This window comes from Phyllobates terribilis, unplaced genomic scaffold, assembly GCF_046119375.1.
Source record: "Phyllobates terribilis strain yellow unplaced genomic scaffold, ASM4611937v1 Scaffold_8__6_contigs__length_399053987, whole genome shotgun sequence".
NCBI classification, from domain to species: domain Eukaryota; kingdom Metazoa; phylum Chordata; class Amphibia; order Anura; family Dendrobatidae; genus Phyllobates; species Phyllobates terribilis.
In genome coordinates, this window is record NW_027362768.1 from 155,891,435 (window position 1) to 155,906,715 (window position 15,281).

The 15,281-nt window shown below is 44.1% G+C and overlaps 1 protein-coding gene across 1 annotated transcript in view; it reads right to left on the bottom strand.

Annotated features, from left to right (window-relative positions):
• The window catches only part of LOC141156952 (cytochrome P450 4A4-like), a 50,427-nt gene that overhangs the window by 18,465 nt on the left and 16,681 nt on the right, over positions 1 to 15,281 (bottom strand). Inside the window, exons 2-4 of the mRNA XM_073643545.1 lie at positions 7,327 to 7,471; positions 6,605 to 6,649; positions 315 to 442 (exon numbers count right to left, since the gene is read on the bottom strand). Coding sequence (XP_073499646.1) covers positions 315 to 442; positions 6,605 to 6,649; positions 7,327 to 7,471 — 318 coding nt within the window. The remainder of the gene's footprint in view (positions 1 to 314; positions 443 to 6,604; positions 6,650 to 7,326; positions 7,472 to 15,281) is intronic.

The following is a 15,281-nucleotide window of genomic DNA, read 5'->3' on the forward strand; positions in this document are numbered from 1 at the left end:
TTAAATCCGCCATATGGTTCCAGAGATGTGATCCTTATTCTTTAACAGTAGTTTTGGTCTTTATTAAGGGGGCGTGGCTCATAAGATTAATCAGGGGTGTGGCTTTAGGATACTTTGCATTATAACCCTGTGAGCCATGCCCCCTTGCTAAAAACGATAAGTAGAAAGGCCTATATCTCTAAAACCGTATGTTGGATTTAAAAAAACAAAAAAATGGAATACTCAGGGGAACAGCGGGAACAAAACAAGAGCAAAAACTGTCCACTTTTGACCTGGCGAAAGGTTCCCCTTTAAATATATATTTTTATAATTACCAGCATGACAGTGGCACAATCAGACATCAGTCTGACATACGGCTTCAGAACATCATAATGGAATCCAGGAGTCAGCAGCCGGCGGTGCTGAAACCACTTCTGTCCTGACAACACCAGCAGCCCTTTCCCTATGTGACACAAGTAATAAAAATGAGATTTATTAGTCTCATTAGATTTATTAGCCTCTCTGTACAGTCATGGCCAAAAGTATTGAGAATGAGACAAATAGTAATTTTTCCAAAGTTTACTGCTTCATTTTTTATAATGGCAATTTGCATATACTCCTGAATGTCAAAGAGTGATCAGCTTAACAGCAATTACTGTACTTGCAAAGTCAATATTTGCCCAGAAAATGAACTTTAACCCCCAAAACACATTTCAACATCATTGCAGTCCTGCCTTAAAAGGAGCAGCTAACTTCGTTTTAGTGATTGATCCATTAACACAGGTGTGGGTGTTGATGAGGATAGGGCTGGCGATCAATCAGTCATTATTAAGTAAGAATGACATCACTGGACACTTTAAAAGGAGGCTAGTTCTTGGTATCATTGTTTCTCTTCAGTTAACCATGGTTATCTCTAAAGAAACACGTGCAGCCATCATTGCACTGCACAAAAATGGCCTAACAGGGAAGAGTATCGCAGCTACAAAGATTGCACCTCAGTCAACAATCTATCGCATCATCAAGAACTTCAAGGAGAGAGCTTCCATTGTTGTCAAAAAGGCTCCAGGGCACCCAAGAAAGACCAGCAAGCGCCAGGGCCGTATCTTAAAACTGTTTCAGCTGCGGGATCGGACTACCAGCAGTGCCGAGCTTGCTCAGGAATGGCAGCAGGCTGGTGTGAGTGCTTCTGCACGCACTGTGAGGCGGAGACTCTTTGAGCAAGGGCTGGTTTCAAGGAGGGCAGCAAAGAAGCCACTTCTCTCCAGAAAAAAACATCAGGGACCGACTGATATTCTGCAAAAGGTACAGGGAGTGGACTGCTGAGGACTGGGGCAAAGTCATTTTCTCTGATGAATCCCCTTTTCGATTGTTTGGGACATCTGGAAAACAGCTTATTTGGAGAAGAAGAGGTGAGCGCTACCACCAGTCTTGTCTCATGCCAACTGTAAAGCATCCTGAAACCATTCATGTGTGGGGTTGCTTCTCAGCCAAGGGAATCGGCTCACTCACAGTCTTGCCTAAAAACACAGCCATGAATAAAGAATGGTACCAGAATGTCCTCCAAGAGCAACTTCTCCCAACCGTCCAAGAGCAGTTTGGCGCCCAACAATGCCTTTTCCAGCATGATGGAGCACCTTGCCATAAAGCAAAGGTGATAACTAAATGGCTCATGGAACAAAACATAGAGATTTTGGGCCCATGGCCTGGAAACTCCCCAGATCTTAATCCCATTGAGAACTTGTGGTCAATCATCAAGAGACGGGTGAACAAACAAAAGCCAACAAATTCTGGCAAAATGCAAGCATTGATTATGCAAGAATGGACTGCTATCAGTCAGGATTTGGTCCAAAAGTTGATTGAGAGCATGCCAGGGAGAATTACAGAGGTCTTGAAGAAGAAGGGGCAACACTGCAAATATTGACTTGCTGCATTAACTCATTCTAACTGTCAATATAACCTATTGGTACTCATAATATGATTGCAATTATATTTCTGTATGTGATATAAACATCAGACAAACACTAATAAAAACCAGAGGCCAGCAGATCATGTGAAAATATAATTTTGGTGTCATTCTCAAAACTTTTGGCCATGACTGTACATATATTAAATGGACAAAGAGCAATAGCAGAAGCAAAAAACGATCACTAAGCCATTAATATAAGAATATATCAAAGTTTATTTAAGAGTAATAGCATAGGGGGGTAAAGTACAGGTACAATAGGAATGAACCTTAGACCAACAGGTCCACGTGCTGCATTTTGGAGTACATAATAGCAAATTTGCAAAATAAATTATCACCGACAGCCCAATACATCAATTTAAATTTCTAATTATATATATAATATCATAATATGCCCTTAGATGTTAGATATATATAGTGATAGTAGTCATGTATCAGCAGTATAGAGCCACTAAAGGCCCTCACTATACATACCAGTGTATCAGTCGCAGAAGAAGCCTATGGGCAAGCAGTCAGGGCACGGGGGCGGTAATAGAAGAAATGCACACATGGAGCTGTAGCGCCAACGCGCGTTTCGGATGTCCCTTCGTCAGGGGGCTTAAGGGCCTGTCTGGAGGATCCATGTTTTATCGGCGCCGCAGGACGCCGAAAACCGGAAGTGACCGGAAATTACGCATGCGTCACCATGGAGACCGCGACGCTAGGCGGCGTCCGCGTCACATGACAGCCGACAGCAGGCCACACGTGACCCGACGTCGGGGGTCACCCAAGACGCAGAGAGCCGGCCAGCGTCTAGGAATCACATACAAAACGTCTAAAAACAACACACACCCACTTACATCGCAAATATTGGAACCACATCGCCACAGTGCACGATATCAGGTGAAAGCATATATATAGTCACTATAATACCTCCAAAAGAAACATTTAGAATGTAATTGAACGACAGTATTGCACCATTTAATCGCAGCATAGATGGACAGCTGCAATGTTTTTAGATGTTTTGTATTCAAACTTTTGCTATATAATGTCTCTATATGTATATTATATATGTGGTAATTGCATTTGTATAACATTTATCCCCTTCTGTATGTCGATGTACGATTGACCTTGTACGCATGCGCGCTGTGATTCCTAGACGCTGGCCGGCTCTCTGGGTCTTGGGTGCCTCCCGACGTCGGGTCACGTGTGGCCTGCCGTCGGCTGTCATGTGACGCGGACACCGCATAGGGTCGCGGTCTCCATGGTGACACATGCGTCATTTCCGGTCACTTCCGGTTTTCGGCGTCCTGTGGCGCCGATAAAACACGGATCCTCCAGACAGGCCCTTAAGCCCCCTGACGAAGGGACATCCGAAACGCGCGTCAGGGCTACAGCTCCACTTGTGCATTTCTTCTATTACCGCCCCCGTGCCCTGACTGCTTGCCCATAGGCTTCTTCTGCGACTGATACACTGGTAGGTATAGTGAGGGCCTCTAGTGGCTCTATACTGCTGATACATGACTACTATCACTATATATATCTAACATCTATGGGCATATTATGATATTATATATATAATTAGAAATTGAAATTGATGTATTGGGCTGTCGGTGATAATTTATTTTGCAAATTTGCTATTATGTACTCCAAAATGCAGCACGTGGACCTATTGGTCTAAGGTTCATTCCTATTGTACCTGTACTTTACCCCCCTAAGCTATTACTCTTAAATAAACTTTGATATATTCTTATATTAATGGCTTATTGATCATTTTTTGCTTCTGCTATTGCTCTATGTCCCTCTCACGATTTAGCCTATAATAAGTCCATACTCGTAGTTTTTGATATGAAAATATCTAATGGTTATGATATATATGATTCCCCTATGGGGTAAAACATACTGCCTCTTCCATGAATTGTGTGTACTATATATTAAATGGAGCATAGCCCAGGTTTATCCTTTTGCCCTCAGTCTGGTCACTATACCTTGTGGTTACCATATGTTTGCGATATGGGAAAATGCCGGAGTTTGCGCATATTCCCTAAAGAGCCATCCAGTAAAAAAATGTATATGAAAGTTTTTTTGTGTTTTTTTTGTACCATGGAAGATTATATGCAATCAATGCATCTACTGGTATACTAGTCAGCACATCACTAATTCTATTAATCTCTTAAAGGGGTTTACCCACGAACAAAGTACATTTTGATCACTGGAACTTGGAATAATAATAAGTTCCACAATTGGATGTGTTTAAAAAAATGTTCCCGTGCTGAGATAATCTTATAAATGTGCCCCTGCTGTGTACTGTGTAATGGCTGTGTCTGACCGTGTAGGAACATAGTCTGATCATACCACAGCTCATGGGCAGGGGGTGAAGCAAAAGAGAGTAAACAGACAAGATAGCATGGGGATCGCAGCTGATTCTTTTTATGAGGTAAAACATTTCCCTGCCTGTTTTTAAGCAATATTTTACATGAAAGAAAAATAATTTGTGATCCCATGCTGTAATATCTGTATACTTTGCTTCCTCCCCTGCCCAGGAGATGTGGTATGATCAGACCATGTTCCTGTACGGTGAGACACAGCCATTACACAGTACACAGCAGAGGCACATTTATAAGATTATCTCGGCACAGGAACATTTTTTCTAAACACATCCAATTTTAAACACAAACATTCAAGAGCTTGAACAAGCTGCAAAGGAAGAGTTGTAGAAAATTCCAGCTGAGAAGTGCAAGAAGCTTAAAGATGGCTACAAGAAACGTTTGGAGGTTGTCAGCAATGCCAAAGGGTGTGCAACCAAGTATTAATTATGGGTGCCTTTATTGCTGCACATGCTGTTTATTCTGTTTCTTCTTTGAAATTGCAGCACAGAAGCTGTAAAACAATGTTTTATTGTTGTTTTACTTTGGACAGCTCATTACAAAATCCTGAGAATATAACTTTGGTACATTTCCATTTATTTCTGAAGATATTGTAGTCTATAAAAAAATGAAGGGGTGACAATAATGGTGAGCAGCACTGTATATGTTTTTTTATGGTTAAAACAAATTCAGAACTTTGTAAAACTAAATTTGATTTGTTTCATGAATTTTCTGAGATCTTAACTTTTTTTATATTTCTGTCGATGGAGCCGTGTGGGGGCTTGTTATAGTTTCTATTGAAGCCATTTTGGGTGACATAAGTTTTGATTACTTTTTTTTTTATTTTGTGGCAAGTATGGAAGTTCTGGGCTTTTTTTTTTGTTTCGGCTTTTACCTTATGGGATAAATTGCTTTTTAGCCTTTATCGGTTTGGGCAATTATGCATGTACCAATACCAAATATCTTATTTGTTTTTCTTTTTTACATGTTTCTGTTTACATTTGAAAAAAAGGGTGATATCAACTTTTACCTTTTTTTTTTAAATATATTTGTATGCACTATTATTCTCTTGATCACCAATACCACATTCTGCATTACTCAAGTATATCAGTGTATTGTACAAATTTATAGGATAATATCACAGTAGACACACAAGCTTTCAGAAGGCCTTCAAATGCCATGGCAAGCCATCACCACCTTGCAATTGTACCACATGGGGGAGCGATGGTCTCTGGACTATCGGCGGCCATCTTGGAAACCTTTTAAATGCCGCTATCATGCCTGACAGTGGCAGTCAAAAGGTTAAACTGATAAGATTGGAGCAAACTCCAATCACATTAGTTACTCTCAGCTGCCTGATCCAAATAATGATATAGGACTGCCATCGTACATGTATATCGACTGTGGCTAAGGGGTTAAAGAAGCACTCCAGCTATTTTTTTCCTTTCAGTGTATTATGCAGTATAGGCAATTATTATAGAATAATGTAGAGTTTTTTGTGTGTGACTTGTGAATATCAGTGTTAGTAGATGTGCCATGTCTGGGTTGCCGGCCATATTGCTTCCTTCTTAACCTCAGATATGGTTTTTCTACAATTGTCGGGACACCAGGTTCTCATTATATTGCCTTGTGTATCCTATGTGATGGCACTTTAGCCTGTCTCCTCTACTATACCACTACTCTCTTAAATAAAGTAGAAAAACTAAGCCCGATGCTTGAAACTATCAAAAAAAGGAAAAATGCTGCCTATAGCAACCAACCATAGCAACCAATCATAACATAGCTTTCATTGTTCAGGAGCAGGATACAACATGAAAGCTGCTCTATGATTGGTTGCTAAGGACAGAAAAGACAGGTTTTCTTTTACACAGTCTCTATACCCAGATATTTAGCAAAATGGGAGGATATAAAGGGAGGCGAGGAGTCGGAGAGCTGCCAGGAGGGATTTGATAGGTGATGATGTCATCTTTTAAGTTCACAGCAAATTAAAGACTGACTTCCTGTTTACATATTAGCTCATGTACTGGACTGGTGGTCAGATTGGAGATCACATGACCCAATTTTTAAATGAAAGTGGGGAAATATACAGATGTAACTGAAGTGGGAAGAACAAATGAAACAGTGAAAATACCGAAGATGAGTGAGGATTGTATGTTTTAAAAATAATTGCTGGAGCGGTCCTTTAAGTATTGGAATATATGCCAATATCATAGCAGAAGCATGTAATGGACTCTATAGACAAGAAGCGGTCACCCGACATCATCACCAATTAACTTACTGGCATGTTTCGTGTAGTAGATTGCACTAAATGACTTACCAATCCATGGCGTGATAAAGTAGTAGCCAAAATTGTCCTTTGGATCTGTAGAAGAAGATGGTATATTAAACCCTGAATCTCCTAAATACATGGAAGAACATTTTTGGGATAAGCAATAATGGATAACCTGACGCTTTGAGGAGATTTAAAGGGGTTTTCCTACCAAAAGCCTTTATCGATTATTGGAAAAATGCTAGATCAATGGCCTTCTGACCACTGGGTTCTCCAATGATTTCTAGTAGGGAGACCCGTGGAAGTTGGGTTTGTTGGGTTCGACCAAACCTTAGTGCAAAGTTCGGTTCTGGTACCAGAACTCTACCCGAACTTGAATCAGAACCCGAACCCCATAGAAGTCAATCTCCAGGAGAAGTCCATCTTTGGAGCTCAAAATCGGACACTAGGTTCGGGTTCGCTCATCTCTAATCTCTAGACCATGGAACATGGTTCTGCATTTTCCCTACCCATATTGGCATGAATAGGCTGATTCTGAATGGAGTGTAAATCTGGCATGCATCCTGCTGCTCCATTCAAAGTCTATAGCAATGATAAGAAGATTCCTACTTGTAGAACCCTCCCCGATCTGTAGACACAAAACATTTTTTATTCTACATGTGTTTGCACTATAAAAGGTAATTGGATGACCTTTCCTATTACTCGATCAGAAGCACAATAGTATAATAAAGGTATAACAGACCAGCAGGTTCATTCCCCCATAGTTTTACCTTGTCTGGACAGGATAGCCTTTGCATAATCGGGGTGACATATCGTTAACGATGCAAAAAAATTTCCCAGCCACAGTGGATAGGCGTATGGGTATTGTTCTGCATAACCAGCTATGATGTCCAAGTCCTTGCCGTCCCCATGGAACTAAGGATGAAAAAATCTCTAATTAGTTAACAATATAAATAATACATGATAATTTAAAGGGGTGGTATGAGAGTAGAAAAACAAGGCTGCTTTCTTCCAGAAACAGAAATCCCTACTTATAAGAAAAGTTCCTCAAGTTAAAGAAAAGTTGACCACACAAAGGCTCCTCCTGATGGGACTTTAGAAGGGTGAAATATGGAGAGATGTTAAATGCACGCCGCTAGGTTCAGATAGGGGCGAGACAGGTTACATTAATTCTTTGGAATCCTGGGGGAACAGTTACTCAGGGCGACCATAGACCATGTGCTGCAGCTTCTCTCAGACACACAGGGGTATTGACCCTCAGGCACAGACATGTAGGTTGTTTCACTTGCTGACCAGACACACTTGACTAGAGTCCTCATAAACTGTAGAACAGTAGCATTTAATAAGTAGCCGCACAGCCAGTGCAAGTTAAGTCTTATGAGCAACAGGCTCCAGTGACAAACAGTACAGTTTCCTTAGCAGCACAGCAGTTCACAGTCTTCCCAGTAGTACAGGACAGCACAGTTCTAATGCAAAGGCACTTTAATGAACACAGCATTCTTTACAACACAGTGAGATGGAGGAGGGGGGGGTTGCTGAGGGAGATGATCCATTTGACACCATTTCTTCCAGTCCTTATCTTTCTGCCTAACAATACTCTGCACTGATAGTTCAGGAACTCTACCTTGTAACATCCCTGGCGGCATGTTTGCATGGTGCACCACCTCCCACCATGCAAGACCGCAATCTTACCTGTCAGTCCATGCTGCACTCTTTGCTCCAGTACCTGCTCTGTCCATGTCTCTTGTCTGATTGCTTAGGGCGTCGGCACGGATTTCTGCTTGTTTCTTATAGCTACTGTGTGCACAGTCCTAATGCGTCCCCAGCCTATTGCTGTGAGTCACTGGATACTTAAACCCCCTCCGCCCAGTAGGAGGTGCCTGAGCAACACTTTCACTCAGTTTGTCTTTTGCAACTGAGTTGCCAGGTCCTGTCCTGTATCTAGTCTGTTCTGACACCCTGGGGGCTGAGTACCCAGGGCCGCTACCTGTATCTCTGACTTCTAGTCAGTTTCCGCAACCCTGGGGGCTGAGTTCCCAGGCTTGTTCCTATATCTTGTTCCTGGTTCAGTTCCTGTCTCAGCAGTGTCCTAGCCCATTACTTGTTTCTCTCTATGTCCGTACCTTCCCTTTTCCTGCCTGCAGTGTCTGAACCTGCACCTAACTCCAACTTGTTGTCTCTGTACTTCTGTTTGTGAGTCTTGTGTCCACTCGCTACTTCATTGTAAGTACCTTGTGTGTATCTGGCTCTGCTTGTCCCCTTTCCCTGCCTCTGTATCTACCTCCTGTTTTCTTACCATCTTCCTGTATTTTCCAGTCTATTCCATGTGAACAGAGCCCTGTCCTGTCTGCCTTCACCTTATGCTCTGTTCTGCTCTGCTTGTTCACCGCTCCAGCGGTTCCGCTCTGCTCCGCTTGTTTACCGCACATGCGGTTCTGTTCTGCTCTCCTTGTTCACCGCACCTGCAGTTTTGCTCCGCTCTGCTTGTTTACCGCACCTGCGGTTTTGCTCCACTCTGCTTGTTCACCGCACCTACAGTTTTGCTCCGCTCTGCTTGTTCACCGCACTTGCGGTTTTGCTCCGCTCTGCTTGCTCACCGCACCTGCGGTTTTACTCCGCTCTGCTTGTTCACCGCTCCTGCGGTTTTACTCCGCTCTGCTTGTTCACCGCACCTGTGGTTTTGCTCCGCTCTGCTTGTTCACCGCTCCTGCTGTTTTGCTCCGCTCTGCTCTTTCACCACTCCTGCGGTTTTGCTTTGCTAGTCCAACACACCTGCGGCTCTGTTCCTGTATCCCAGTCTGTACTGGTCCCTATCCAGCCTGCGTTCATACCTGCCAGTATCTGCCTGTCTGCATTCCAGCCGTGCCTGTCAGCACCCGCCTGTCTGCATACCAGCCGTGCCTGCCAGTACCCACCTGCCTTCATACCAGCCATGCCTGCTAAGTAACCACCTGCTGTCATACCAGCCGTGCATGCCAGTACCCACCTGTCTGCATACCAGCTAACCTGCCTGTTCCTGCATTCCCCAGTGTGGGTCAACAGCTGTGACCGAGGTCTGACCTGGAGTAGCACCTGGTCCCTCTGCTCAGTTCCTCCCTGGTTCACGGAGTCGACTGAGCCGCCGTACGACCTTGGTCGGATCGGGTTGATACTTAGTTACGCCACTCCAGGCACTCCTCGGTTCATGGTACAGTGGGATCACTAATCACGCTCACGCCAGTCAGTCCGGGCGCGAGCGTAACATACCTGACCTGTGCTTAGCTTCACTCCTGACTTGAATCCTATTCACTTGCAGGGGCGCTTCTGTGAGCTTGCATTGCTTGTACTGCTTGGATAGTGCTCTCAATTGCTTCCAGATTTACTTCCTCCGCGCATTCTTGCATGAACTCCTCAGGCTCTAGTGGCATTCTTGACAATTCGTCAGCATCCTGCATTTTCCTGGCTTGTACTTGATGCTGAAATTGAAGTCAGCTAGTTCAGCGACCCATCTCTGACCCATTGCATTAATTTTGGCTGTAGTAAGGACATAGGTCAAAGGGCTGTTGTCAGTGTATACCTCAAACTCTTTGCTGTAGTAGAGATAATCTCTAAATCGTTCACACATAGCCCTTTTAATGCCAGAAACTCCAATTTTCCAGAATGTAGATGGTAATTCTTCTCGGCGTCTGTCAACGTTCTAGAACCATAACCGATGACTCTCATTTTTCCATCTTGATGCTGATACAGGGCAGCTCCCAGTCCAACTTGAGAAGCGTCACAATGAAGAACAAATGGTAAAATGAAATCAGGATTTCCCAAGATGGGTGGTTTTACCAGGTAGCCTACTAGTTCTTCCAATACCTCCTGGTGGTCTGCTGTCCAGAGAATGGGCTGTTGGGACGAAACGGCGTTGTTTCTTTTAAGCCTGGTCCTACTCGTATTCTTCTTTTTCTCCATGGGTGTTGTTGTCTCTGTCACCCCCCCCCCCCAAGAGGAGGTATAGTGGAGCGGCAATCCTGGAGAAGTTCCGAACGTAAGTACGATAGTAGGAGAGGAATCCTTATATCAACCTCAACTCCCCGACGGTACAGGGCCGCTTGTTTTTTAAGGCTAGCTATGGAGCGATTTCTGCTGGGTCCATGGTATATCCTTCTCCCGACACAATTTTCCCTAGAAATCGGACTTGTCTTTTGAACAGTTCACACTTCGTTGGGGTCAACTTAACTCCGTGTTGTTGATACCGTTGTAATACAGTCCTCACGTGTTCAACATGCTCCCGGAAGGTTTTGCTGTGTACCACATTGTCATCCAAGTAAGGCTGGCAGATATTGTCCCTCAATGCTTCTAAACATGTCTCCATGCTCCTCTGCAATTCTGCTGGAGCTGAACTGAGCCCAAACGGTATGCGGATCCACTCATATAATCCCCACGGTGTGATGAATGCTGTCAAGGGTCTCCTGGACTCTTCAACAAACCCTTGGTGGTATGCCTTACCCAGATCGAGGACAGAGAACCAGGTGCTTCCTGATAAGCTATCCAGCATATCTTGGATCTTTGGTACCGGGTGTCGATCAGGTACTGACTTTCGGTTTAGTTCCCGATAATCACAACAGAGTCTCAACCTACCGTCCTTCTTTCTAACACAGACAATAGGAGAGGAATAAGATGACTTCGACTTTTGGACCCAACCTCTGTTGATGAGATCTTGTAAATATTCTTTCACTTCACAATGTAATGGTTTGGGCACAGACATGCAACTTCTGGTTACTGGGGTCGTGTCTTTCAAATTGATTTTCAAATGCAACGACGGGATACAGCCTATATCAGAGTCATCTTTAGAGAATACATAACACTCTTCTCTCATTATCTGTTTTGCTACTGCTTGATCCTCTGCACACAAGTGTTCCAGGGATACTGGGGGATCCCAGGACCCTGAGGTGGGTCGTGCAATTTCTTCCCCTGGGCAACTCCTGTTCCTTGGTGGGGATACTAAATTCACTGTAGACCCCTGGGCTGGTCTCACACTGGCTGGATATACCGTTTTAACGGTTTCGATGTGACCTAACACAGTCTTTGGATCCAGTCTAATTTTCGTGTTTCGTAGTATTCATCACCAGTACTGTCACTCCCACCAGTAGCAAACCCACCAGTAGGAATCATAAGTACAGTCTCACCTTGAGCTAGGCCTTCTGGAAGTTCTGACGAGTCTTTTGGCACGAACAGTCTTTTCTGGACTTTTCTTCCCGGTTCTACCCGGACTCCACACCTCACCCCCACCAATTGGTTTGCAGGGATGATGGTTGGGCGCAAGCCTACCTTGACTTCTTTTAGGTCCGTTGTATTCTGTCTGTGCTTTCTTTACTCTATGAATCACGTTTTCCGCCACGTCCTTGGGTATGGCGAGTGATGTGGTGATTGCATTCACCACCAACGCCCCTATCTTGTGTTTCGTGATGTCCTCACTGATTACATTATAACCCAGTATAGGATCCTCTGCCACATTCTGAACACTGGTCACGAGAATCGGTACCAAAATCTCGATGGTGTTGCTGTTCTTTGTGCCCCTGAGTTGGAAAGTCACTTCCACCCAGCCTATGAAAGGGATTTCGGTCTGGTTGACGGCTTTGCTGTGGAGTTCCACTGGTCCCAAGAGGTCTATTAGTGATCGAAGTCAAGTGTGTGGCAGGTAGCGCCTTCTCCATTCTTCATTTAAAAGGCTCGCTTGGGCTCCTGTGTCCCACAGTGCTTTTACTAGGAGTCCATCTAGCTGGCACTGTATAAAGCACCTTTCACCGATTAGGCTGATGAGGCTATCTTTACTGACTGAGGAATCCTCCTCCCAGGAGTACATCGTTTGACCTCCGCACTGGGCATTAAGTAACTGATGCCCCTGTCTCCCTTGCAGCTGTTGTAGACGGGAACACACTTGGGGATAGTACTGATGCAGCCGTTTTACCTCATACTTTATGGGGTTTGGTGAGATTTGGATTTGCTTCTGGGGCCTCCTCCGTGTCGCAGTTACCAGTCACTCCGCACTGGTAACCTCCTGTCTTTTAACCCAAACGACCATAACCATTGGCATTCCTTGGCATAATGTCCTTCCTCACCATATCTTAGACAGTCGACACACACCGTACTCTGCTTTGATGAACAGAATGCTTCACAAGCTGGGTATCTTCTGTTTTGGAACCCACTCCTGGGTTTGAGGGATACTGGTTCTGGCCTGGAAAGAATCTACTTTTTCACCTCCATCAACTAGGCTCGCACTTCTCCTATTACTTCCTCCCAGTCAGCGCTGGCAGGCCTCTCTTTTGTTGGTGTTTTAAGGTACCCTTTCGGAGGTGGCACTGGAGGGTCCCTATGATGATCTTCGGACTGGCCACCGGGGGTCTCCAACTTCAACGGATTCATTTTGGTGATTTTAGGAGCAGAACCTTGCTTTAACTTCTGTTCGCTCTCTGACTCCAAACTAGCGGCCTCATTAATTTTTTCAATTAGGACTTCGTTCAAAATGCCAGGATCTTCTAGGTACTGTTTCAGCTGCAACTTGATATCTTTTCTAATTAATCCCGTTCCCAGTGATCTCAAGAACTTCTTCTGGACTAGTCCAGCATCAAACTTCTCTTCCGCTTCTACATCTCTGGATGCAAACAACAGTCTATCCTTCAGTTCAATTGCTCTGAACAAGAAATTTTGGGGTGATTCATTATTTTTCTGTGAGAGGTTAATGAGTCGGTGGAACAATTCTGAAATACTCTCTTCTTTATAGTGCCCTTTTAAAATCATCTTCAGCTGTTGTGAGGTCAACTGACTTTTCATTTCTAGCATACTACGGAGGTTCAGTCCTGAGCTGATCGCTTTCACCACCCCCTCAACGATCTCATCTGGCTGGTAGTCTTTCTGTAAGCCTGCATCGATCTGGTGAAACAAGTTCCTATAAGACAGTCTCTCTTTCTGTTCACACTCTCCAATCTGTCCCAGGATCTTGAATTCTTTCTTTGTAGTGATTTGTGGTGTTAGAGAGGATTGTCTTCCTGATTTATGTAACCCGAGCAGGTTAAAGGTCCTGTCTGAGTCTCTCACGCGTTCAGAGGTTTTGGTCGATTCCTGCAGGGCTGTTAGGGCTTTGAATTGTTCTTTCAATTTCTGTAGTTCAGTCTGTGGACAGAGATTCCCGCTTTTGATAATTGGTGCCGTCCCTCCATCCTCCAACTTCAACCTGGCTAGAAACTGTGTTAGTTCCTGGAGGAATGTCCCCATGATGTCTTCAGCTTCTTTCTCTCCCAGCTCCATTTTTGCATTAATAGCAGGTAACAGTTGCCTGCGGTTGTGTGCTTTGGAAATCTGTTCTACTGACATCTTTATATGTTCTGCTACTGTTCTCAATTCTTCACAGGTTAACTGAAGAAGCAGCTCACTAATTCTGTCCATTTGTATTTCCACATACATTGTTGCTAGTGAGTTTTTCTTTAGGACTGGTCCCCTTTAACTGGTGTAGCAGAGTTGAGTTGAGGTGCTGTGCTGCTGTGTTTTTCCAGACACTTTTCCACTTCTCCCTCTACACGCTAATTCACCTTACGAGCCACCAATGTTACACGCACGCCGCTAGGTTAAGATAGGGGGGAGAAAGATTGCATGAATTCTTTGGAATCCTGTGGGAACCGTTACTCAGGGCAGCCATAGACCATGTGCTGCAGCTTCTCTCAGACACACAGGGGTATTGACCATCAGGCACAGACACGTAGGTTGTTTCACTTGCTGACCAGATACACTTGACCAGAGTCCTCATAAACTGTAGAACAGTAGTATTTAATAAGAAGCTGTACAGCACAGTCTTATGAGCAACAGGTTCCAGTGACAAACAGTACAGTTTCCTTAGCAGCACAGCAGTTCACAGTCTTCCCAGTAGTACAGGACAGCACAGTTCTAATGCAAAGGCACATTAATGAACACAGCATTCTTTACAGCACAGTGAAATTGAGGAGGGGGGGGGGTTGCTAAGAGAGATGATCCATTTGACACCATTTCTTCCAGTCCTTATCTTCCTGCCTGACAATACTCTGCACTGTTAGTTCAGGAACTCTACCTGACCTGTGCTTAGCTTCACTCCTGACTTGAATCTTTTTCACTTGCAGGGGCGCTTCTGTGAGATACAGAACACACACACCACCTTTCTCTTCGGCTCCAGCCAGATAGTAAACAACTTCCTCACAATCCCCCTGGGGCTAAAACACTCCCCTACTCCTGTGACTGTGCCAACCCCTCTACCTGCTGGAAGCCTCTGGAGCACAACACTTCCTATCTCATGTGCCTGTGTTACTCCTAATAGTTGCTGAATGCTTTTAAAGCAACAGCACTACTTTTGCATGTCACAGAGAGACATTTTTCTACAGCACTCTCGCAGGTAAAGTCGAACATGACACAGAACCCATTCAAAAACAATGGATTGTGTTAGTAATTTAAGATAGGACTTGGTCCTTCAAGGCAAGAGAAGATCTTTCACTCTGGCCTTTAGAAGAGGATTATAAGACTACACACCGTACATTCCGAATTCCCGAATTCAGTGGCCATTTCATTATAGCAATTGCACCTTTTTTTGTCTAGTTTCTGGTGTTTTTTGTCTATGACATGTTCTTTTAATTTGTTCATTTTTTAAAGTCTATTTTTTAGGTGTTCGCTAGTGATGAGCGAGTGTATTCATTACTATTCGCTATTGGAAAGGATAGAACGGTATTCGGGTTACTCG